The 25,634-nt window shown below is 41.6% G+C and overlaps 1 protein-coding gene across 12 annotated transcripts in view; it reads right to left on the bottom strand.

Moving 5' to 3' along the window:
• LOC139560628 (dystrobrevin alpha-like) overlaps positions 1–23,933 on the bottom strand; it is a 39,846-nt gene extending 15,913 nt beyond the window's left edge. For 2 of the 12 annotated variants that reach the window (XR_011671996.1, XR_011671997.1), the window contains exons 1-12: positions 19,440–19,656; positions 11,170–11,237; positions 10,737–10,817; positions 10,408–10,621; positions 9,390–9,475; positions 6,652–6,806; positions 5,442–5,547; positions 4,757–4,923; positions 4,401–4,525; positions 3,060–3,143; positions 2,672–2,755; positions 1,154–1,249 (exon numbers count right to left, since the gene is read on the bottom strand). Coding sequence is in view for 10 of the 12 variants with exons in the window: in XM_071377564.1 (XP_071233665.1) it covers positions 1,154–1,249; positions 2,672–2,755; positions 3,060–3,143; positions 4,401–4,525; positions 4,757–4,923; positions 5,442–5,547; positions 6,652–6,806; positions 9,390–9,475; positions 10,408–10,621; positions 10,737–10,817; positions 11,170–11,237; positions 19,440–19,456 (1,283 nt within the window). In the remaining 2 variants the exon portion in view is untranslated. Of the gene's footprint in view, positions 1–1,153; positions 1,250–2,671; positions 2,756–3,059; positions 3,144–4,400; positions 4,526–4,756; positions 4,924–5,441; positions 5,548–6,651; positions 6,807–9,389; positions 9,476–10,407; positions 10,622–10,736; positions 10,818–11,169; positions 11,238–18,441; positions 18,574–19,439; positions 19,657–23,720 lie in introns of those variants that run through there. The other 10 variants (XM_071377565.1, XM_071377564.1, XM_071377567.1 and 7 more) reach the window with 10 other exon arrangements.
• Positions 23,934–25,634: the final 1,701 nt, after the last annotated feature.

Raw genomic sequence — 25,634 nt, 5'->3', positions numbered from 1 at the left:
TTTATGGCGGTTTTGGAGCAGTGGCTTTTTCCTTGCTGAACGGCCTTTCAGGTTATGTCGATATAGGACTCGTTTCACTGTGGATATAGATACTTTGTACCTGTTTCTTCCAGCATCTTCACAAGGTCCTTTGCTGTTGTTCTGGGATTGATTTGCACTTTTCGCACCAAAATACGTTCTCTAGGAGACAGAACGCGTCTCCTTCCTGAGGAGTATGACAGCTGCGTGGTCCCATGGTGTTTATACTTGCGTACTATTGTTTGTACAGATGAACTTGGTACCTTCAGGCGTTTGGAAATTGCTCCCAAGGATGAACCAATTTGAAGGTAGGTCTTGAAATACATCCACAGGTACACCTTCAATTGACTGAAATGATGTCAATTAGCCTATCAGAAGCTTCTAAAGCCATGACATAATTTTCTGGAATTTTCCAAGCTGTTTAAAGACACAGTCAACTTAGTGTATGTACACTTCTGACCCACTGCAATTGTGATAGTGAATTATAAGTGAAATAATCTGTCTGTAAACAATTGTTGGAAAAATTACTTATGATATGCATACAGTAGATGTCCTAACCGACTTGCCAAAACTATAGTTTGTTAACAAGAAATTTGTGGAGTGGTTGAAAAACGAGTTTTAATGACTCCAACCTAAGTGTATGTAAACTTCCGACTTCAAATGTAGTTTTGTCTTAAATTGGCTTGAAATTCTATGGCAAAACTTGAAAATGGCTATCTAGCAATGATCAAAAAACAACTTGACAGAGCTTGAAGAATTCTAAAAAGAACGTGCAAATATTGTAAAATCAAGCTGTGCAAAGCTCTTAGAGACTTACCCAGAAAGATTCACAGCTGTAATCGCTGCCAAAGGTGATTCTAACATGTATTGACTCAGCGGTGTGAATACTTATGTAAATTCGATATTTCTGTTAATTTTCAATAGATTTGCTAAAATTTCTTACATTTTTTTCTCACTTTGTCATTATGGTATATTGTGTGTAAATGGGCGAGAGAGAAAAAATATTTGATCCATGTTGAATTCAGGCTATAACACAACAAAATGTGGAATAAGTGAAGGGGTAAGAATATTTTCTGAAGGCACTCTAGCTAGTAGTTTCCACTGTTACTTTACAGACAGAGGAATCCAGACTAACCATGACGTAGGGTTGTGTTGTAGGAGATTCACATACAGCCCAATGAGAACATGTTCATCAGCCAGTCTATCGGCCACATCGAGACTGTAGTTTAACCTGGAACAGTGTAGGGTTTCAGAACACAAACACAAACGACACACATGATGAGAACAAGGAGAAAGGAGTACCGGACAAGAACAGGTCTGGAGAGAGACAGAATGTCTTCTCAGTCATTGAATGATCAATAGAAGAAAACACTAAACTGTTTTATGCTATCCCTGTTGTATTCTCTTTTGATACTAATACTATGGATAGGAATGTGATGCTGTACCTGTACTGCATTTTCAAATAATTTACAGTACACAGAGAGAAAAAACATGCATTTATATCTCTAATCCTGTATCCTAATCCCTTTATGGGAATTTTATCTGAATAGACAGTGTTTAGGTTTTCAACTGTGAAAGTACTATAAGTAAATGAATGTCAAAACATTGATATGTCGTTCATTTGACATTTTGAAAAATGTGCTAAATAACCTATAGCTCCAAGATGCAAAGCGTAGTCATGCACTAACTGCCGCTCTGTCTGATAAAGCTAATGATTTCAATAAGATTGTCAAGACAAGAATGAGTGATTTTTTGCTAAGTACTGTTTGCTTACTACTGACTCACAAGACCAAAACCCCACCTTAACCACATCGTCAACAAATGACCCCATACAACCTCTACTAATCATCACATCCACTGAAGGTACATATCTTTATAAACCTGGCTCTATGAAAGGGGTCAGTGTTTAAACCAACGGAGCCTTTGTCTCTTTCCTTAGACTAGCATCAAGTACAGGTGCAGCTCCGATACATAGAGATGAGGACTCACTGACGCCAGATAACTATGCATGTAACTTCTCCTGTAACTTTCCCTGCCTCGCTCAGTGTGTGTGTGTGTATCTACCGTGCACTTATATTATTCCTGAGTCCAAGGCTGACATTACAAGCCAGCGAAACAGAAAATAAAAGGATATAAAAAGTAAGTCAAAAGGAGTGTAGTTGTATGTTAATCATTGTAAAATAAACTTTAGAGAGAGACTCCAAGCTAATATTAGTGACTTGCAGCAGTTAGTTTCACTCTCCCAGGTAACGTGGGACACGTATGAAAATGACTGTAATAGATACTCTATCCTAATGAATGGTCAATGGTCTTTATCATGCATGCACTATCTAGCATCTTTCAAATAGCCCCTTGAGTATCACTGTGTAAACCCATCTATACTGTAGGAAACCAGAAGAGTGAACGGCTCCACTGGGACAATGAGCACTACAGTGTACGCTCTATAATGACTATATCTACGTCTGACATGGCACCATATTCCCTATAATAGAGCCCCACAGGCCTGAGCATGGTCAAAAGTAATGCGCTATATAAGGAATATTGTTCCATTTCAATTAAAGCCTATATCTATCTAAATTAGTTTGTGCATGCATTTGAGTCACCAAACCATTCTCACAGGCAGTAGGCACCCTTGGGTCACTGGGTTACTTACCCCCTTCCTTTCAACAGATCTGGAGCAGCCCTAGCCAACTGTTTTCTCTGCTCAGCTTCATTATTCTTGGTATTATAAGGCAAGCTATTTACACCAGACAAAAGAGTGAGACCGCGAAACAATTGACCCAGACACACACAAACACAACACTCACACACACCTCCACCAACACTCTACCCTCTACCAACCAGCCAGATACATCCATATAGGTTTACAAAAATAAGGACTGGTTAGTAGAATTCATACTGGTATATGTGGACTTTCAGGGGACTTAAGTGGATGTAGTAATCTTTAATCATGACGAATATGTACAGTCAGGTAACCTGATTCTCTTTTTGAAGATTCTGCATAGGGCCTCGTTGCAGACTTTCTGATCTCAGATACTTACTTCTTAGTGGAGTAAGGGTTCCCTGACGTGGGCATGGAGTGGGAGAGCATGAAGTCATTGGTGCTGTTCATTGGTCTGGGAGGCCTGTGCAGGAGACAAACTTTATCATGTTCAAACAGCCAACATGACAGAGAGTCTGTGTGTGTGTGTGTGTGTGTGTGTGTGTGTGTGTGTGTGTGTGTGTGTGTGTGTGTGTGTGTGTGTGTGTGTGTGTGTGTGTGTGTGTGTGTGTGTGTGTGTGTGTGTGTGTGTGTGTGTGTGTGTGTGTCTGTGTCTTTCTGATCTAGGTCTCAGAAGGCTGAAGGAGCATTGAATGGGTCTGGGGAGTCAGGGCAGTTTCTGATTGTGACAATATTGTTATGTAAACAATGCGTGGGTGTGGATTCCCTCCTCACTCATCCAAAGGTCATTAACTCCTCATAATCTTATTGTTTACATGACCTAAAAAGGTATTCACATGTGACACAAAGGACAGTTGGGATAACTGATGCAGAAATCAGTAGTAAACTGCACACAAGTAGGTTGTGCTAAAATTGAAGTGCCTTTCAGGAGCTACAGGGCATAGTATACTGTATAAGGGCAAAATAATATTGCACTAGCTACTAGTAATATATTACACTACCTTCTATATTACTTGAGTTGATCTAATTAAATGTACTACAGGCATATTCTACATATTCTAGGCAAATATTCAAAGCAAACTTACCAAGTGTCTCTATTTTGCAGCAAGAAAAGAACAAAGACATTTGTTACGATCACCCATGCATGCACTACAAGGCCACAGTGAGTGGTACAACTGAATTCACTTCCACATGAAAAGGGTCTAGATGACCAAATCAATATTTGTCTGTCAGCCATTAGAATGAATTGCCACTCGTTTCCCACACTACAGATTGGGCTCAGCTTAGCTGTTAAGGGTTTGAATAAGAATGTATCAAAGACATACTGTAGTTCTAGAAGACCTTGTCTTCATATTGTCTTTGTTGATTTTCCAGCAAAAAAACTGAGCAAAGATAAAACATCTGTTTTACCATTTGTGGTTATTCCTACAGCTAACATGAATTGATCATGTGCATCCGACAACTGACTGATTGTTATTACTTGAGTGTTAGAAGCATGTAGTGTAATGTATATAAGGCAATTACAAAACATGTAGATATACAGTATGTACAATTCATAACATTTCAACATTTACTTTGGGGATAAGTGGCTAGTAAGGGATGATGGGATGGATATGAAATGTATTGAAATTGAAAAGGATGATTGTGGTATTGAATACATGTTTTACTATGTTACTGTAGGAATATAATAGAATACTTACACAACTTGCACCATACTTACACAATGTGGGCTAGGTTCAGAGGTTTCTCTGGCATGTCGGGAAACATAGGGTGTAAAGGTTCTCTGCTGGATGCACAGCTCAGAGACTTGCTGAGAGCATTAGATAACTTCTTAGCAGGCGATTTCTGGGAGAAACCCAAAAAGATGCTATGTCTGATTTCGGAGGGCAAGGAGAGGCACTTAAAAACAGAGTAATGACTTTCAAAAATTTGACAAAAATGTAAGAGAATCAAATCACAGTCTCATCATCATCCTCATAGCACTGCATTGGGTGAAGCAAAGCAGAATGGCTGCTGCACTGGCTGGCTGTCCTGATGCTGTCACGCCCCCCCACCCCCTCTCCCCACCTCCCTTACCCATGAAGTGTACTCCTTCATTTGGTGCTGGTTGCTATGGGAACCGCTGGCATGACCCCTCCAGAAGCAGTCCTGACACAGCTGGTAATTATGACATTGCTGGCAGCGGTAGCGGAAGCCCATCATACTCTCACTGTGGCAGTAAGAGCACTCGACCGGGTGGAACACTGCAGGGATGGAGGGAAAGGGTTGGAGGGGGGGGGCATGGCACACACACAAACATGTGCATGGGGATGCACGTACACACACAAACACACACACACGTGCATATATATACCACACACACAGACACACACACACCAAAGGTTGTTGATACAAATACATATTTGGTGCAACCAATATCTTTATAAAAACAATAGCACTGGGATGTTTTGCAGGTCTATTAGACAGCATTCTTTTGATTTACATCAAATAAGGGAGGGTGTTCTGTGATCATCAGTGTGTGTAGGACTTTAATTCTGTTGTCAGTTCCTTGTCATTCATGAGGGGTTGGGAGGTGGGCGATGGTGGAAGGCTGTGTGTGTGTGCTCGCGCTCGGGCATGGGTATGTGTGTTCCTGAGCATGTCCTGTATATCTACTGTGTAGTGACTCAATGCGATGATATGAGACAAAATGACCCATCATTCCTACCCGCCGCCAACCCATGAATGTGTTAAATATGCTGTGGTGGCGGTGGTGGCTCACCATTCTCCACATTAGCCAAGCGATGCATGAGTGGTAACCACACCAGACACTGAGGAGGAGGGTCTGACATCAGCGTGTCCAGGAATGTGTTGAGGGAGACCTTTTTCTGTCAACATACAGGAGAGAACGGGGTTACACATCACATACAGGTTTGGCATATGGGGTAGTACTAGAAAGAAAATACAGTAATATGATGGATGTTTTATACACAATTACAACATCCATCCACTATACAGTATCTATACCAATAGTGTGTTGTATACAGTGCATTCAGAAACTATTCAGACCCCTTCCCTTTTTCAACATTTTGTTAAGTTACAGCCTTATTCATCAATGTACACACAATACCCCATAACGACAAAGTGAAAACTGTTTTTTAGAAAAAAACTCAAATACATTATTTACAAGTATTCAGACCCTTTGCTATGAGACTCAAAATTGAACTCAGGTGCATCCTGTTTCTATTGATTCTCCTCGAGATGTTTCTACAACTTGATTGGAGTCCACCTGTGGTAAATTCAATTGATTGGACATGATTTGGAAAGGCACACACCTGTCTATGTAAGGTCCCACAGTTGACAGTGTCATGTCAGAGCAAAAACCAAGCCATGAGGTCGAAGGGATTATCCGTAGAGCTCCGAGACAGGATTGTGTCGAGGCACAGATCTGGAGAAGGGTACCAAAAAATGTCTGCAGCATTTGAAGGTCCCCAATAACACAGTGGCCTCCATCATTCTTAAATGGAAGAAGTTTGGAACCACCAAGACTCTTCCTAGAGCTGAGGGATCGGGGGAAAGGGGCCTTGGTCAGGGAGGTGACCAAGAACCCGATGGTCACTCTGACAGAGATCCAGAGTTCAGACCAAGCTTGTAGTGTCATACCCCAAAAAACTCGAGGCTGTAATCGCTTCCAAAGGTGTTTCAACAAAGTACTGAGTAAAGGGTTTGAATACTTATGTAAATGTGATATTTCATTATTCTTTTTATACATTTGCAAAAATGTCTAAAAACCAGTTTGCTTTGTCATTATGGGGTATTGTGTGTAGACTGATGAGGAAAAAAACAAAAATAATCAATTTTAGAATAAGGCTGTAACATAACAAAATGTGGAAAAAGTCAAGGGGTCTGAATACCTTCCAAATGCACTGTACATTCAATCAACAATTTACTTGAAAATTTATGTTCATGTTTTGTGTAGATGGGACTCTCACCTGCTGTGCAAAGCAAGTTCTTGTGGCTTGCTCAGTATAGCCAAAGGAAGGTGCCTCAAAAACAGTCATTGGTAATTTGAGAACCTCCCTCAGAAACTGGTCAAATTGGGAGTACACCATTATGCCACCAGGGTCTGATATCTGTGAAAAAATATCTGGGCAGAAAATGGGGGGGGCATTACTCCAAAATATATAATTAATTGATCAAATTAATTGTCAGCTGTCACCATTGTTAGCTAATTGCAGCAATAGGCAGTGCAATCACTGAAACAAAAACTAAAACAAATGAGAGCTGGGTAGCAATCCATAGTAATTACCACAAAACATAAGCTAAAATGCCCTAACCCTTCATTTATTTTCCCTATGAGTAGCTGTGGCTGCTCTGCTGCAATACATTAGTGGATTATGTAATAAGCCCTATCCTTTTTATTATAAATAATTACTTCTCCCAGCCATGAATAGTTATTTGGTATTTGTTTCATTATTTGTCCATTGTTGATATAGTCCAAACCTAATCCAAACCAATTGAGATGTTGTGGAAGGACATAAAACGAGCAGTTCATGCTTGAAAACCCCAAAATGTCGCTGAGTTAAAGCAGTTCTGCATGCAAGTGGGCCAAAATTCCTTCACAGCGATGTGAGAGATTGATTAACAACTATAGGAAGCATTTGGTTGCAGTCATTGCAGCTAAAGGTGACGCAACTCGTTTTTGAGTGTAAGGGGGAAATTACTTTTTCACACAGGGGCATTGGGTGTTGCATAACTTTGTTAATTAAATAAATATAAGTAGTATATATTTTTTTGTTATTTGTAAACTCAGGTTCCATTTATCTAATATTAGGTTTTGGTTGAAGATCTGATGACATTCAGTATCAAAAATATGCTACAATTTTGAAAATCAGAAAGGGGGCAAATACTTTTTCACGGGACTGTAGGCCTATGATACGTCAAAGGAACTGTAGCCTACTGTTCAGATGGGTTAAATGGAAACTGAAATTTAGATACTGACTGTAGGTCTACAACCTCTCACATAGCCTTAATATTAACTCCCTCAGAATTAAACATTTCTTGCAGTAAAATGATACACCAAATGTGGGCAACATTTTAACTTGGGAACAGGCGTGGAGAAATGTATTTATTTTGGCATCTTGAGAGAATGCGAATGTGCAGTTAGATATTGTCTGTGGAGGTGCTATCTTTATCAGCATCATAAAAGCTGATAATATTTCAACCACATAAAATATGCATCCAAGCCGAACTGAAATCTAATCAGAAACATGTTGGGTCGTTTTCACAGCTTTCTATTTCCTTACAACCGGTCAAGCTGATGTCATTTGGAAATGTTTCTAAGAAAATATTTCCCGTTTCTTTAGGGTTATTGCATTTTATCCCTGGTCCCTAAACATCTTTGCTCTATGAAAGAAGCAGAGATAACAGAGCAAACTTTACCAATCTCAACTAGATTGAAGCTTTCATTCTATCGATCCATTACATTATTCTGGTGAGCAAGGGTTTATTTTGTCTTCTAGGGCAACATACATTGAGTATACAAAACATTAAGAAATCTTTCCATGACAGACCGACCAGGTGAATCCAGGTGAAAGCTATGATCCCTTATTGATGTCACTTGTTAAATCCACTTCAATCACTGTAGATGAAGGGAAAGCGACCGGTTAAAGAAGGCTTTTTAAGCCTTGAGACAATTGAGACATGGATTGTGTATGTGTTCCATTCAGCGGGAAAAACAAAATATTTAAGTGCCTTTGAACCAGTGGAGACTGCTGAGGAGGGAGGACGGCTCATAATAATGGCTGGAACATTGCAAATGGAATGGCATTAAACCATGTGTTGGTTTGATACCGTTCCACTGATTCCGCTCCAGCCATTATCACGAGCCCGTCCTATCCAATTAAAAAGTGCCACCAGTGCTTTGAACGGGGTATGGTAGTAGGCACCAGGCACACTGGCTTGTGTCAAGAACTGCAACACTGCTAGGTGTTTCAATAATGGTCCACCACCTAAAGGACATCCAGCCAACTTGACACAACCGTAGGAAGCATTGGAGTCAACATCGGCCAGCATCCCTGTGGAACGCTTTCGACACCTTGTAGAGTCCATGCACCGACGAATTTAGCCTGTTCTGAGGCCAAAAGGTGTGGGTGCAACTCAATAATAGGAAGGTGTTCTTAATGTTTTGTACACTCAGTGTATAATAAGAGATGATAAGCTACATGTATCTAATTATAGACAATTTGACAAACAAATAGCCTACCAAAATGTCTGAAATGATATGCACAAACATATCTAAATCAGGCAAAAATATCCTACACCCCTGTCAAAAAATTCCTCCGCTGTCTCTGACTGTAGCCTACAGGGCATTTTCTGTCTTAGCAGGTTAGGGTCGGGTGCAGGCCTCAGATTTTCACTTTATCACATATAGTCCGGCGGTTGCAGATGTGTTATTAGCATTTGCGGGCGGGTGCAGGTGCACAAACAGCTAACCCACGCACCACTAATGCCCACATCATTCCAACACAGAAAAGCTGCTTTTAAGCATACTTAATTAGCATTTCTTGGAAGGAAAACTATTTCACTAATATTGTTATTAATTATAGGTAATATTTAATAGAAATCTGTAAACACTGGACAGTAATGTTGGGCAAATCATTCTCTGTAAATGATTAATTCATCTTCATCTTAATCTATTATCTTAAAAAAGATTAACCAAGTATCTTACATCTTAATTTATCCAAAATCTTCCCTCCGCAGATAGTTGCCAGGGCCATCTTCACAACAAAGACAGAGATTTTTCCGAGGCTTTCCCTAAAAGAATAAATGTATTTAGTATTTTTTCAGATTTTCAGAAAAAGTCAAGAATATGCAGTACAAGAATAATACCTGCAATAATCTAAACACTTTCACATTCAAGGTGCTACTCCTAGGATTCTTTTGGATTTTTGTATTATAATTTCTGAAAATGTCTATTAATATATCTGGCGCTAATAGTGGAATGATAGTGTTTCACAGTATGACTTACAGTCTTGTGAATGGTTGTGATACTCGCCTATTGATTTCTCCCACCGGCGCAGCATCTGTTGTCAAACTGGGAAAGCTGTTCTGACTTTGTGGCTGTGTTATCTAGTGGAAATCGCTCTGTCATTTCCTGGTTGCTACAATTCTACACTGTTCGCCCAATTTCAGTTTATGTGAGAAAATAAGGTCAGAACAGCTTTCCCGGTTTGACAGATGACACTCTGGCGGGAGAAATAAATAGATGAATATCACAGCCAATCACAACACTGGCGGGTAAGTAATACTGTGAAACAGTATTATTCCACTATTAGTGCCAAATATATTATGGACATTTTCTGAAATTACAACGCAAACATTACCAAAAATCCTATGTGTAGCATCTTTAAGTTGCTCTTATACACTTTAATTACAGCAGTAAAAACAAGCAAAAATGGTTCTGCATTTATCATCATCACTATGTCATTTTCACTGTTTACTTTCTCTTGTCTTTCGTCAGAACTAAAGATGTATCACTTGACACAAGACTATTGTGAGACCATTACATTGTTAAAACAACAGTCAGTCTGGATTTCGTTCTCCCATGAAAGACTGTGTGTGAACAGAATAATCACACATCAACAACGAAGTGGGGCACACACCACACACAAACACATGCAACACAATTGTTCCATCATCATGCTCAGTGACCGTCACACAGTGGCGGGGTCATGGTGGATACTCACGGGTCATAGGCAGCCAGCAGAAAGTTGAGCAGCATACTGATGGACTGTTCCACATTGATCTGGTGGGTGGTGGGCATGCGCTTGTTGAGCTGGTAGAAGATGGTGGAGAGTATTGCTTCCAGGCGAGCCACAGTGAACTCTGTGTTGAGGTCCATGGTGTTCAGGCCGTTCTCTCTGAACGCCTCAATCACATTCCAGATGTCCACCAAATGGACTGTGGAAAGACAGAATAGAAATGCACGGACACGTTTCCCTTTTAGCCACGTGTTTTTAGAGACACAAGACAATCCCAATCAAACCTCAGACAGAGGACATCACACCATACTCACGATTGCATTTCTTCTGAACGAATCTGAGTTTGCAAGCTGTTCTATACGTGGACAATCTTATGGAATCCAACTCTTGTGCCCCTGTAGGAAAAAAATACATAGGTATGCAAGGTAATATGACAGACAGTAACACAGGAATGCTGGTGATGATAGACTTTGTGGAGCTACTGGGGGAAGAGTGTTGCTTCACACACTGTCCATGCAGAGTGCATTCATGTGGTCATTAACAATAGATTCCTGTCTATTATTGCTAATGAAAATAAGCTGTGTTGGCCTATATTGGATCCTATACTGGAATCTTTCTTTGAAGTAGCATGGTAAATGACTTGGTAAATGTCATTAATAACCTGGTGAATGTTATTATTATGTATACAACAGTTATAATACTTTGAGTGTGGTTCACTACTTTTCAGAGATCGCCCTGTACACTTACGCATCTCTGCGAAAAGTTGTCGTCTCTCCGCCATTATGTCACCACTCCTCCCACGATCTTCAATCATTCTGATCAGGAGAGGAAAACAGATGATATGAGGGAAGGTTAGTGTTAGGACATAGACAAACACACTATCCAGGACACACTTCCACACTCCATCCCCCAGGTGGCAGTGTCTAAGTGCTGAGCCAAAGCTCGATAAGCATATCAGGTACTGTCAATTAGGATTGTCAGTCAATGTCCCAGCTTGCAAGCCACGAAGCTGCTGCTTTTGCTTGGTGGCCATCAGGCTTTCCGTTTGTTTTTGAGTCTTTAGTTTGGGCATGCCTTTGGTGTTTTTCCTTTTTGTACATATTTCCGTTTTGTCATCATCTGAGCAAATAATAATCTGCTTGGACTGGCCAACCAAGAGGTCAAGAGAGACAGAGCTAGCCTTGGACCAAGGTAAGGTTGCTGTCTCCCTGGGCACATGTGCATCCAACACGGTCCTCAAACACTGATTTCTCACATTCAAGCAGCCATTCATTCAGGTAACAGACCATGTAGCTAGGCCTAATACCCCTAGACATAACGAGTGCAGCAAATTCAGTAGGCTAGTTATTGGTTTCTTAAAACTATTCATGAGTAATGACTTAGCATGATTACACTCACTGGGCCATGACAGTTTGAATGAAAAGAATACATTTTTTTTTATTCTTTCAGTACTTGAGTCCTAATAGTGACACTTTTGTAATGGATCAATGATTAGGTCATTGTTGTGTGCAGACAATACAATATTGCTTCCCAGGGGGTCATTTTACAAAAACAATACATGAACGTAACACTACTAACTCAACAGCTTTAGTAGTTGTAGTATTACTCATAGTAGTGCTACTGTTCAGCCGCAACTACTATCATGTAATGTACACTACCGTTCAAAAGTTTGGGGTCACTTAGAAATGTCCTTGTTTTTGAAAGAAAAGCAAATTTTTTGTCCATTAAAATAACATCAAATTGATCAGAAAAAGAGTTTAGACATTGTTAATGTTGTAAATGACTATTGTTGCTGGAATATCTGCATAGGCGTACAGAGGCTCATTATCAGTAACCATCACTCCTGTGTTCCAATGGCACGTTGTGTTAGCTAATCCAAGTTTATCATTTTAAAAGGCTAATTGATCGTTAGAAAACCCTTTTGCAATTATGTTAGCACAGCTGAAAACTGTTGTGTTGATTAAAGAAGCAATAAAACTGGCCTTCTTTAGACTAGTTGAGTATCTGGAGCATCACCATTTGTGGGTTTGATTACAGGCTCAAAATGGCCAGAAACAAAGAACTTTCTTCTGAAACTCATCAGTCTATTCTTGTTCTGAGAAATGAAGGCCATTCCATGCGAGAAATTGCCAAGAAACTGAAGATCTCGTACAATGCTGTGTACTACTCCCTTCACAGAACAAGGCAAACCGGCTCTAACCAGAATAGAAAGAGGAGTGGGAGGCCCCGGTGCACAACTGAACAAGAGGACAAGTACATTCGAGTGTCTAGTTTGAGAAACAGACGCCTCACAAGTCCTCAACTGACAGCTTCATTAAATAGTACCCACAAAACACCAATCTCAACTAGAGGTCGACCGATTAATCGGAATGGCCGATTAATTAGGGCCGATTTCAAGTTTTCATAACAATCGGAAATCGGTATTTTTGGATGCTGTTTTTTTATTTTTTTTAACACCTTTATTTAACTAGGCAAGTCAGTTAAGAACACATTCTTATTTTCAATGACGGCCTAGGAACGATGGGTTAACTGCCTTGTTCAGGGGCAGAACGACAGATTTTTACCTTGTCAGCTCAGGGATTCAATCTTGCAACCTTACGGTTAACTAGTCCAACGCTCTAACCACCTGCCTCACGAGGAGCCCGCCTGTTACGCAAATGCAGTAAGAAGCCAAGGTAAGTTGCTAGCTAGCATTAAACTTATCTTATAAAAAACAATCAATCAATCAATCATAATCACTAGTTATAACTACACATGGTTGATGAAGCTTAACATCCTTATCATTTATCGCCCTCCAGGTTCCCTTGGAGAGTTCATCAATGAGCTTGACGCCCTGATAAGTTCCTTTCCTGAGGATGGCTCACCTCTCACAGTTCTGGGTGACTTTAACCTCCCCACGTCTACCTTTGACTCATTCCTCTCTGCCTCCTTCTTTCCACTCCTCTCCTCTTTTGACCTCACCCTCTCACCTTCCCCCCCTACTCACAAGGCAGGCAATACGCTTGACCTCATCTTTACTAGATGCTGTTCTTCCACTAATCTCATTGCAACTCCCCTCCAAGTCTCCGACCACTACCTTGTATCCTTTTCCCTCTCGCTCTCATCTAACACTTCCCACACTGCCCCTACTCGGATGGTATCGCGCCGTCCCAACCTTCGCTCTCTCTCCCCCGCTACTCTCTCCTCTTCCATCCTATCATCTCTTCCCTCTGCTCAAACCTTCTCCAACCTATCTCCTGATTCTGCCTCCTCAACCCTCCTCTCCTCCCTTTCTGCATCCTTTGACTCTCTATGTCCCCTATCCTCCAGGCCGGCTCGGTCCTCCCCTCCTGCTCCGTGGCTCGACGACTCATTGCGAGCTCACAGAACAGGGCTCCGGGCAGCCGAGCGGAAATGGAGGAAAACTCGCCTCCCTGCGGACCTGGCATCCTTTCACTCCCTCCTCTCTACATTCTCCTCTTCTGTCTCTGCTGCTAAAGCCAATTTCTACCACTCTAAATTCCAAGCATCTGCCTCTAACCCTAGGAAGCTCTTTGCCACCTTCTCCTCCCTCCTGAATCCTCCTCCCCCTCCTCCCCCCTCCTCCCTCTCTGCTGATGACTTCGTCAACCATTTTGAAAAGAAGGTCGACGACATCCGATCCTCGTTTGCTAAGTCAAACGACACCGCTGGTTCTGCTCACACTGCCCTACCCTGTGCTTTGACCTCTTTCTCCCCTCTCTCTCCAGATGAAATCTCGCGTCTTGTGACGGCCGGCCGCCCAACAACCTGCCCGCTTGACCCTATCCCCTCCTCTCTTCTCCAGACCATTTCCGGAGACCTTCTCCCTTACCTCACCTCGCTCATCAACTCATCCTTGACCGCTGGCTACGTCCCTTCCGTCTTCAAGAGAGCGAGAGTTGCACCCCTTCTGAAAAAACCTACACTCGATCCCTCCGATGTCAACAACTACAGACCAGTATCCCTTCTTTCTTTTCTCTCCAAAACTCTTGAACGTGCCGTCCTTGGCCAGCTCTCCTGCTATCTCTCTCAGAATGACCTTCTTGATCCAAATCAGTCAGGTTTCAAGACTAGTCATTCAACTGAGACTGCTCTTCTCTGTGTCACGGAGGCGCTCCGCACTGCTAAAGCTAACTCTCTCTCCTCTGCTCTCATCCTTCTAGACCTATCGGCTGCCTTTGATACTGTGAACCATCAGATCCTCCTCTCCACCCTCTCCGAGCTGGGCATCTCCGGCGCGGCCCACGCTTGGATTGCGTCCTACCTGACAGGTCGCTCTTACCAGGTGGCGTGGCGAGAATCTGTCTCCGCACCACGTGCTCTCACCACTGGTGTCCCCCAGGGCTCTGTTCTAGGCCCTCTCCTATTCTCGCTATACACCAAGTCACTTGGCTTTGTCATATCCTCACATGGTCTCTCCTATCATTGCTATGCAGACGACACACAATTAATCTTCTCCTTTCCCCCCTCTGATAACCAGGTGGTGAATCGCATCTCTGCATGTCTGGCAGACATATCAGTGTGGATGACGGATCACCACCTCAAGCTGAACCTCGGCAAGACGGAGCTGCTCTTCCTCCCGGGGAAGGACTGCCCGTTCCATGATCTCGCCATCACGGTTGACAACTCCATTGTGTCCTCCTCCCAGAGTGCTAAGAACCTTGGCGTGATCCTGGACAACACCCTGTCGTTCTCAACTAACATCAAGGCGGTGACCCGTTCCTGTAGGTTCATGCTCTACAACATTCGCAGAGTACGACCCTGCCTCACGCAGGAAGCGGCGCAGGTCCTAATCCAGGCACTTGTCATCTCCCGTCTGGATTACTGCAACTCGCTGTTGGCTGGGCTCCCTGCCTGTGCCATTAAACCCCTACAACTCATCCAGAACGCCGCAGCCCGTCTGGTGTTCAACTTTCCCAAGTTCTCTCACGTTACCCCGCTCCTCCGCTCTCTCCACTGGCTTCCAGTTGAAGCTCGCATCCGCTACAAGACCATGGTGCTTGCCTACGGAGCTGTGAGGGGAACGGCACCTCCGTACCTTCAGGCTCTGATCAGGCCCTACACCCAAACAAGGGCACTGCGTTCATCCACCTCTGGCCTGCTCGCCTCCCTACCTCTGAGGAAGTACAGTTCCCGCTCAGCCCAGTCAAAACTGTTCGCTGCTCTGGCACCCCAATGGTGGAACAAACTCCCTCACGACGCCAGGTCAGCGGAGTCAATCACCACCTTCCGGAGACACCTGAAACCCCACCTCTTTAAGGAATACCTAGGATAGGATAAAGTAATCCTTCTAACCCCCCCCCCCCTTAAAAGAGTTAGATGCACTATTGTAAAGTGGTTGTTCCACTGGATATCATAAGGTGAATGCACCAATTTGTAAGTCGCTCTGGATAAGAGCGTCTGCTAAATGACTTAAATGTAAATGTAATGATATTACTAGTTTATCTAGCGTGTCCTGCGTTGCATATAATCGACGCAGTGCGCATTCGCGAAAAAGGACTGTCGTTGCTCCAACGTGTACCTAACCATAAACATCAATGCCTTTCTTAAAATCAATACACAGAAGTATATATTTTTAAACCTGCATATTAGGCTAAAAGAAATCCAGGTTAGCAGGCAATATTAACCAGGTGAAATTGTGTCACTTCTCTTACGTTCATTTCACGCAGAGTCAGGGTATATGCAACAGTTTGGGCCACCTGGCTCATTGCGAACTAATTTGCCAGAATTCTACGTAATTATGACATAACATTGAAGGTTGTGCAATGTAACAGGAATATTTAGACTGATGGATGCCACCCGTTAGATAAAATACGGAACAGTTCCGTATTTCACTGAAAGAATAAATGTTTTGTTTTCGAGATGATAGTTTCCGGATTCGACCATATTAATGACCTAAGGCTCGTATTTCTGTGTGTTATTATGTTATAATTAAGTCTATGATTTGATAGAGCAGTCTGACTGAGCGATGGTGGGCACCAGCAGGCTCGTAAGCATTCATTCAAACAGCACTTTCGTGCGTTTTGCCAGCAGCTCTGCTGTTTATGAATTCAGGCCTATCAACTCCCGAGATTAGGCTGGTGTAACCGATGTGAAATGGCTAGCTAGTTAGCGGGGTGTGCACTAATAGCGTTTCAAACGTCACTCGCTCTGAGACTTGGAGTAGTTCCCCTTGCTCTGCATGGGTAACACTGCTTCGAGGGTGGCTGTTGTCGATGTGTTCCTGGTTCGAGCCCAGGTAGCGGCGAGGAGAGGGATGGAAGCTATACTGTTACACTGGCAATACTAAAGTGCCTATAAGAACATCCAATAGTCAAAGGTATATGAAATACAAATCGTATAGAGAGAAATAGTCCTATAATTCTTATAATAACTACAACCTAAAACTTCTTACCTGGGAATATTGAAGACTCATGTTAAAAGGAACCACCAGCTTTCATATGTTCTCATGTTCTGAGGAAGGAACTTAAAATTTAGCTTTCTTACATGGCACATATTGCACTTTTACTTTCTTCTCCAACACTTTGTTTTTGCATTATTTAAACCAAATTGAACATGTTTCATTATTTATTTGAGGCTAAATTGATTTTATTGATGTATTATATTAAGTTAAAATAAGTGTTCATTCAGTATTGTTGTAATTGTCATTATTACAAATACATTTTAAAAAATCGGACGATTAATCGGTATCGGACCCTTTTGGTCCTCCAATAATCGGTATCGGTATCGGCGTTGAAAAATCATAATCGGTCAACCTCTAGTCTCAACGTCAACAGTGAAGAGGCGACTCTGGGATGCTGGCCTTCTATGCAGAGTTGCAAAGAAAAAGCCATATCTCAGACCGACCAATAAAAATAAAAGATTAAGATGGGCAAAAGAACACAGACACTGGACAGAGGAAGATTGGAAAAAAGTGTTATGGACAGACAAATCTAAGTTTGAGGTGTTCGGATCACAAAGAAGAACATTTGTGAGATGCAGAAAAAATGAAAAGATGCTGGAGGAGTGCTTGACGCCATCTGTCAAGCATGGTGGAGGCAATGTGATGGTCTGGGGGTGCTTTGGGGATGGTAAAGTGGGAGATTTGTACAGAATAAAAGGGATCTTGACGAAGGGAGGCTATCACTCCATTTTGGAACGCCATGCTATATACCCTGTGGACGGCGATTAATTGGAGCCAATTTCCTCCTACAACAAGAGAATGATCCAAAGCACAGCTCCAAACTATGCAATAACTATTTAGGGAAGAAGCAGTCAGCTGGTATTCTGTCTATAATGGGGTGGCCAGCACAGTCACCGGATCTCAACCCTATTGATCTGTTGTGGGAGCAGCTTGACCGTATGGTACGTAAGAAGTGCCCATCAAGCCAATCCAACTTGTGGGAGGTGCTTCAGGAAGCATGGGGTGAAATCTCTTCAGATTACCTCAACAAATTGACAACTAGAATGCCAAAGGTCTGCAAGGCTGTACTTGCTGCAAATGGAGGATTCTTTGACGAAAGCAAAATTTGAAGGTCACAACGATTATTTCAATTAAAAATCATTATTTATAACCTTGTCAACGTCTTGACTATATTTTCTATTCATTTTGCAACTCATTTCATGTATGTTTTCATGGAAAACAAGGACATTTCTAAGTGACCCCACATTTTTGAACGGTAGTGTACATGCTACAGTCTCATGCATTTAGTAAGCCTTCAGTCAAACACTACAGTACTAAGTATCTGACACCCCTTCTACAACAGCAACACTACTATCCTCTTGGTTATCACCACCAATACCCTCTACGTACTGTATCACCATCCACTTGACGTCACCATCCACGCTCTATTATCTCAATTCACTTCATAGCCTGAATCACCACAAGATACTGTATCATTCGTACCAAGAGTTCTTCACTAAAAATAATCTGTGATATGACTGACACAACTTTTTTTCCATCAACGCTAATAACTTTTGACCACCTCACACTGCCCATTTTCACTTGAATAAATGGCAACATGACACATCATTTCTTACCTGGTGACCGTCAGGACATATTAAATAATGAATATTTAAAAACTGTAGCTTGCGGACAGTCCCTACAGGGCATTGAAAAACTTGAGCGAGATAAGGACGAACGTTTCACAGCAGCAGAGTGGCAGAGCTAGCGAATGCTCACACTATGCCTCGCTGCACACTGTCCAAGGAAATCTAATACACCTAGTCATGTGGTAAGTTGCCATGGTAGCAAAGAACCCAGTCACTCCATTCCTAAAAAACATGGTGCAATGCCCCCCCCCCCCCCCCCTCTCACTTTAAAAGGGACCAGATTTTGTGGAGCAAAACATCAATGACAACAAAATTATAAACGATTCAATATACTCTTTCTACTATGACTGGCCACTTTTCACCAATGAAGTAGAAGTTAATCGAATAATTAGATAAATATGCAAATATTATGCAGTGGCCTCAGGTTACATGCAGAAACTTCCAAATGCTTCATGCCAAATGCTAATTTAAGGTACTGTACACATACACAAAAATTAAAACAATTTCTGCACAAAGACCCTTCTCTGCAGAGTAACGCCCTCTATGGTAACACTGGATCAAATTGGTAGCAAGTAGCGCATTCACTCCTAGACACTGTATTCACACAATAAAGATGACTGCAAACAAACATTATCTGTCTGTAATGTCAAGTTTTAGTTTAAGTAAGTTACAACAATGTTAAACACTTTTGAGTTCATCATTCATTAATCATCCAAGCACAATCTACTTGAGTCTCATATAGTACAACAAACACATAGCAACTAACTAACTAATAATAACATTGTAACATACTCAAACTGCCAATTCATATCATAAAGGAACAGAGCCAAGCTCTTGTGCCAAGTATTTGACCTTACGAATGCTATTCTAAATCTGTGAAATAAATAGCTAAGATTGACACAAACTACTATTCCCCTGTTGAAGATTGAAAACAACCACAAGCAACACAACTCAGGAGATAACAAACTTGTCAATGTTGAACATACCCTTCAGAATGTACCATGGTGCTCTGTTTCCTTGTCTGTCTGTGTGCTACTCCAAAGGCTTGTCATTCTTAATAACAACTGTGCAGAGTATATAAAGCCCTCTCTACCAGGCAAACATGACAACAAAAAGCAGCCAGCCCCAGTTGGAAGGGGGTTAGCTTAGCTACAGTCAGATATCTGAAATTAGAAACTATCAGGACACAGGTTGTGCTGCTGCCTCTATCTTTAACTTCAAATGAGCAGGCTCGACATTCTTGTACAGCTTTACTGGCTCTCCAGTTGCAGCCCCTTCCAACCTCTCACTTGGCGCCCACCCAGCGAGCATTACTCTTGCTCTGTGCTAGTGTCACATACACTTGCAGTATTAAAAATAACTGCCCTGAAATGAGCAAATCATCGTATACCATAAACATTGCAGATAACTTGTAACGCTCCACCCCTGCCAGAATCAAACTAAGGCTATAAAGTCAGTTTCTCTTAGCAATATTAAAACTATCACATTTCTTCCTGCAGTGGATAGATAAACTCTCTTGCTCTCTTAACTTAATTTCAGGCATGCTGAACCCTTCCCTTAGAAGTCTATTGTGTATATTATGGCTCTTTTTTTTACCACAGTCAAAGAAAGAAAAGCAAAGGGGTACAGTATTTCTGAGACATGAGCAGTTGTTTGAGTTATGGCCCTGTATTTCCCCATTTTTTTATTTTATTTTTTATTTAACCTTTATTTAACCAGGTAGGCAAGTTGAGATCAAGTTCTCATTTCCAATTGTGACCTGGCCAAGATAAAGCAAAGCAGTTCGACACATACAACAACACAGAGTTACACATGGAGTAAAACAAACATACAGTCAATAATACAGTAGAAAAATAAGTCTATATACAATGTGAGCAAACTATGAAATAGCACATATGGAATCATGTAGTAACCAAAAAAGTGTTAAACAAATCAAAATATATTTTATATTTGAGATTCTTCAAAGTAGCCACCCTTTGCCTTAATGACAGCTTTGCACACTCTTGGCATTTGCTCAACCAGTTTAACCTGGAATGCTTTTCCAACACTCTTGAAGGAGTTCCCACATATGCAACTACCTACTGTATTTATTTATTTTGCTCCTTTGCACCCCATTATTTATATCTCTACTTTGCACATTCTTCCACTGCAAATCAACCATTCCAGTGTTTTACTTAGTATATTGTATTTAGGCAAAAAAAGGCCATGGTGGCGAAGTAAATACAATATAGCAAGTAAAACACTGGAATGGTTGATTTGCAGTGGAAGAATGTGCAAAGGAGAGATATAAATAATGGGGTGCAAAGGAGCAAAATAAATAAATACAGTAGGTAGTTGCATATGTGGGAACTCCTTCAAGAGTGTTGGAAAAGCATTCCAGGTTAAACTGGTTGAGCAAATGTCAAGAGTGTGCAAAGCTGTCATTAAGGCAAAGGGTGGCTACTTTGAAGAATCTCAAATATAAAATATATTTTGATTTGTTTAACACTTTTTTGGTTACTACATGATTCCATATGTGCTATTTCATAGTTTAGATGTCATCACTATTATTCTACAATGTAGAAAAAAGTAAAAATAAAGATAAACCCTTGAATGAGTAGGTGTGTCCAAACTTTTGACTGGTACTGTATGTATTTATAGCAGCCTATATAGCCAGTTAATAAGAAGTCTCAACAATCTTGTGTTGTTTGTCGGGGAGTGTATTACACTGGGCTGCCCTGTCTCCAGTGGTGTAAAGTACTTAAGTAAAAATACTTTAAAGTACTACTTATGTAGTTTTTTGGGGTATCTGCACATTACTTTACTATTTATATATTTTTTAAACTTGTACTTTTACTCCACTACATTCCTAAAGAAAATAATGTACTTTTTACTCCATACATTTTCCCTTACACCCAAAAGTACTCATCACATTTTAAATGCTTAGCAGGACAGAAAATGGTCCAATTCACACACTTATCAAGCGAACATCCCTGGTCATCGCTAATGCCTCTGATCTGGCGGACTCACTAAACACAAATGCTTTGTTTGTAATTGATGTCTGAGTGTTGGAGTATGGCCCTGGCTATACATACATTTGAAAAAACAAGAAAACTGTGCCATCTGGTTTGCTTAATATAAGGATTTTTTAAAATAATTTGTACTTTTGATACTTAAGTATATTTTAGCAATTACATTTACTTTTGATACTTAAGTATTTTTTTTTTTTAAACCAAATACTTTGACTTTTACTCAAGTAGAATTTTACTGGGTGACTTTTACTTGAGTAATTTTTTAATAAGGTATCTTTTACTCAAGTATGACAATTGGGTACTTTTTTCACCACTGCCTCCCTCTGAGTTGTACTAGTCAGTGCTGTCTGCCTGTGGGGCCTCTGATCACCATGGTTCTTTTCTCCATAAGACAGAAAGCATTCTATACGTTTTTTAACAAGTTTGTGGTTGTTGTTCCTGAACTGACCCTGTGTCCCAATGTGAGCTCCTTACTGGAAGGAAAAAAACTCTGATACTGGCTGCACTACAAAGGTGATTAGTGAAACTGCTTCAGGAAATTGCTGCAACAACAGAAAAACTGGATCGGTGGGAATATGCTGATATATACACAATATATACAAAAGTATGTGGACACCCATTCAAATTAGTGGATTCGGTTATTTCAGCCACACCCGTTGCTGACAGGCGTATAAAATCGAGCACACTGCCATGCAATCTCCATAGACAAACACTGGCAGTAACATGGTCTTAGTGAAGAGCTCAGTGACTTTCAACGTAGCACCGTCATAGGATGCCACCTTTCTAACAAGTCAGTTCGTCAAATTTCTGCCCTGCTAGAGCTGCCCCGGTCAGCTGTAAGTGCTTTTATTGTGAAGTGAAAAATGTCTAGGAACAACAACGGCTCAGCCAAGGAATGGTAGGCCACAAAAGCTCACAGAATGGGACCGGCGAGTGCTGAAGCGTGTTGCACGTAAAAATGATCTGTCCTCGGTTGCAACACTCACTACCAAGTTCCAAACTTCCTCTGGAAGCAATGTCAGCACAAGAACTGTTCGTCTGGAGCTTCATGAAATGGTTTTCCATGGCCGAGCAGCTGCACACAAGCCTAAGATCACCATGCGCAATGTCAAGCATCGGCAGGAGTGGTGTAAAGCTAGCCGCCATTGGACTCTGGAGCGCGTTCTCTGGAGTGATGAATCACACTTAACCATCTGGCAGTCCGACGGACGAATCTGGGTTTAGCGGATGCTAGGATAACACTACCTGCCCGAATGCATAGTACCAACTGTAAAGTTTGGTAGAGGAGGAATAATGGTCTGGGGCTGTTTTTCATGGTTCGGGCTAGGACCCTTAGTTCCAGTGAAGGGACATCTTAACGCTACAGCATACAATGTCATTCTAGACGATTCTGTGCTTCCAACTTTGTGGCAACAGTTTGGGGAAGGCCCTTTCCTGTTTCAGCATGACAATGCCCCTGTGCACAAAGCAAGGGCCATACAGAAATTGTTTGTCGAGATCGGTGTGGAAGAACTTGACTGGCCTGCACAGAGCTCTGGCCTCAACCCCATCGAACACCTTTGGGATGAATTGGAATGCTGACTGCGAGCCAGAACTTATCACCAAACATCAGTGCCCGACCTCACCAATGCTCTTGTAGAACATCTTGTGGAACATCCAATGGAAAGCCTTCCCAGAAAAGTGGAGGCTGTTATAGCGGCAAAGGGGGGACCCAACTCCATATTAATGTCCATGATTTTGGAATGAGATGTTTGACAAGCAGGTGTCCACATATTTCTGGTCATGTAGTGTACCAAACTGTTGGTTGATGATGCCATAACAGTTTTACAAACGAGCCATGATAGCCATGTCAATGACTTGGTTACTTTAATTACAATGGATCCTGCTCAGCTCTGGTGTATTTCAGAAAGAACTGAGAAACACTATGATTGACAGTGTGAAATACCAAGAGCATCATTTGTCAACATTTCTTGTCAAACACACATGATGAGTGAAGAAAGGCAACAACAGGCTGTATATGACAGATTTATATGCACATCCATTGCGATAACCTGTATCCCGTTATGACAGAGGCACTACAAATGAGGCATAATAACCGTAACCCCCAAATTGTCAATCCTTCAATTCTAACAGTTGACATGCAATTTGCCTCGGGATTAAAACAAATCTCGATCTCACTAGTTCCTATGCAGTAACTTGGATTTTACACGAGTGATAATAAGGTCGTTCCAGTGCACTTGTGCTGTCTATACTTACCAGGATTTCGAGGAATAAAACTGCATTGTTTACATCCAGGATAGACGTGTCAGCCGTGTCCATAGATGTGATTACGATTAATTTAGGTCAATTGTACATTACCCCTAGAACGGTCTATTCCTGTTATTACGAACGCCTTTTGCAGTGGTGATGTGATGGAAATTTTCGAGTAGCGCAACCCAGCATTTGCCTCGAGTACGTGTGGCTTCTGCCGATGACGTAATGCGGAATCTCTTCACTTGCGTCAGTGTATTCTTTACAAATGTTGAAGTTGACAAAATAAACATACAAATACATATTGATTCAGCCATATACGTACTGTATAAACCCATGAATACAATGCACAGGAAGGATAAGTGCAGTCTGTGAAACCAAACCACATCTAAAATAAAAAAAATGGTGAGAAACTGATGAGAGAAATCTGCATCACATCAAAGTCTTTATAGTAACCTATATGGCCAGTAAATAAGAAGTCTCAACAATTTGGTGTTGTCTGTCTGGGAGTGTATTACACTGGACTGCCCTGTCTCTGAGTTGTACTAGTCAGTGCTGACTGCTTGTGGGGTCTGTAGAAACAATCCCCATCTGATATATACATTTTTTTAATGGTGAGAAACTGATGAGAGAAATTTGCATCACATCGGAGTCAGATAGGCACAGTTTAGAAATGAACAAATAAGACAAAACATTCTCCTCATGCATAGCCTGGGAAGCCGTTAGTGGGAGCTATTGATCTTCACTATCATCTGCGCTATGTGACCAGCAGGTAGTACGCTGGTGGCCCCCGTCGACCGGTTCGTACAGAAAACATCCTCCATTCAGAATGCAAAGGCATCGGTTTCCTCCTTAACTAGCTTTAATTGCGTGCCGCTGTTGGGAAAAAAACTGAAAAAATGTGCATAATGTCTTAAGAAAACACAATTTTCCACCACCATGCTAGAGTGGCTAATGCTACTTCATGATGTTGGCCACCTTGTCAACTAAGGGTAAACAACCGACTGCTGCAACCTGATTGGCTGAACGCGGTATGAAACATTCTGAAGTTGTCCAAAAATCGGAAAATGGTGGTGGGAAAGTATGTTTTATTAATACAGTACGCACATTCAAAAAGCAATCACGCGGCACACCATTAAAGCAAGTTAAGGAGGAAACCGATGTATTTGCAGCCGGAATAGAAAATGCTTTACGTACGAACCGATCGTCCAAAATCCATCTCGCTCTATTTTCTCCCACTGCCGGCCACTGGGCTTCCTACAACCACCATATTTGGTAAAGAGAGGAAACGCCAACCGGATGCTTCAGATTTATGCATCCGGTGAAACATCTGGATTGTTCTAGGCTGGGCACATTAAACCCAGACAATAGTCGAGATCCATAGCCCACACTAGGCTGCACAGGCTACCTCACACAGATAGAGAGGATGCAGAGGACAACAAAATAACACTTTCCTCACTACAGACACCCTGGTTTGAATCCAGGCTAAATCACAACTGGCCGTGATTGGGAGTCCCATAGGGCGGCGCACAATTGGCCCAGCGTCGTCTGGGTTTGGCCCGGTGTAGGCTGTCATTGTAAATAAGAATAAGAATTTGTTCTTAACTGACTTGCCTAGTTAAATAAAGATAAAAATATAGTTTACGCTACTTTGTCACGCTCTGGCCTGTCACATCATCGGGAGAAAGCGGGGAGGGAGGAGCGCCCTTCTCAAATCTAACGTAATCTATGCAGCTTGGTCAAATTGCCGACAAGGCAACATGGGGCATCATCTTTTCCAAAAACGAAATGTTAGACTTTTCAAAATAGTTTCCATTGGGAAGGCAGATAAAGCGTTTTCATCAAAAGCAATCACTTTTGAAAACACAGAATCATACTCATTACTACACGTGCTTAATTACGTCACTTCTGTTTTGAACC

This window comes from Salvelinus alpinus, chromosome 30 (genome assembly GCF_045679555.1).
Source record: "Salvelinus alpinus chromosome 30, SLU_Salpinus.1, whole genome shotgun sequence".
NCBI classification, from domain to species: Eukaryota; Metazoa; Chordata; class Actinopteri; order Salmoniformes; family Salmonidae; genus Salvelinus; species Salvelinus alpinus.
This window is presented reverse-complemented; position numbering and strand designations above follow the sequence as displayed.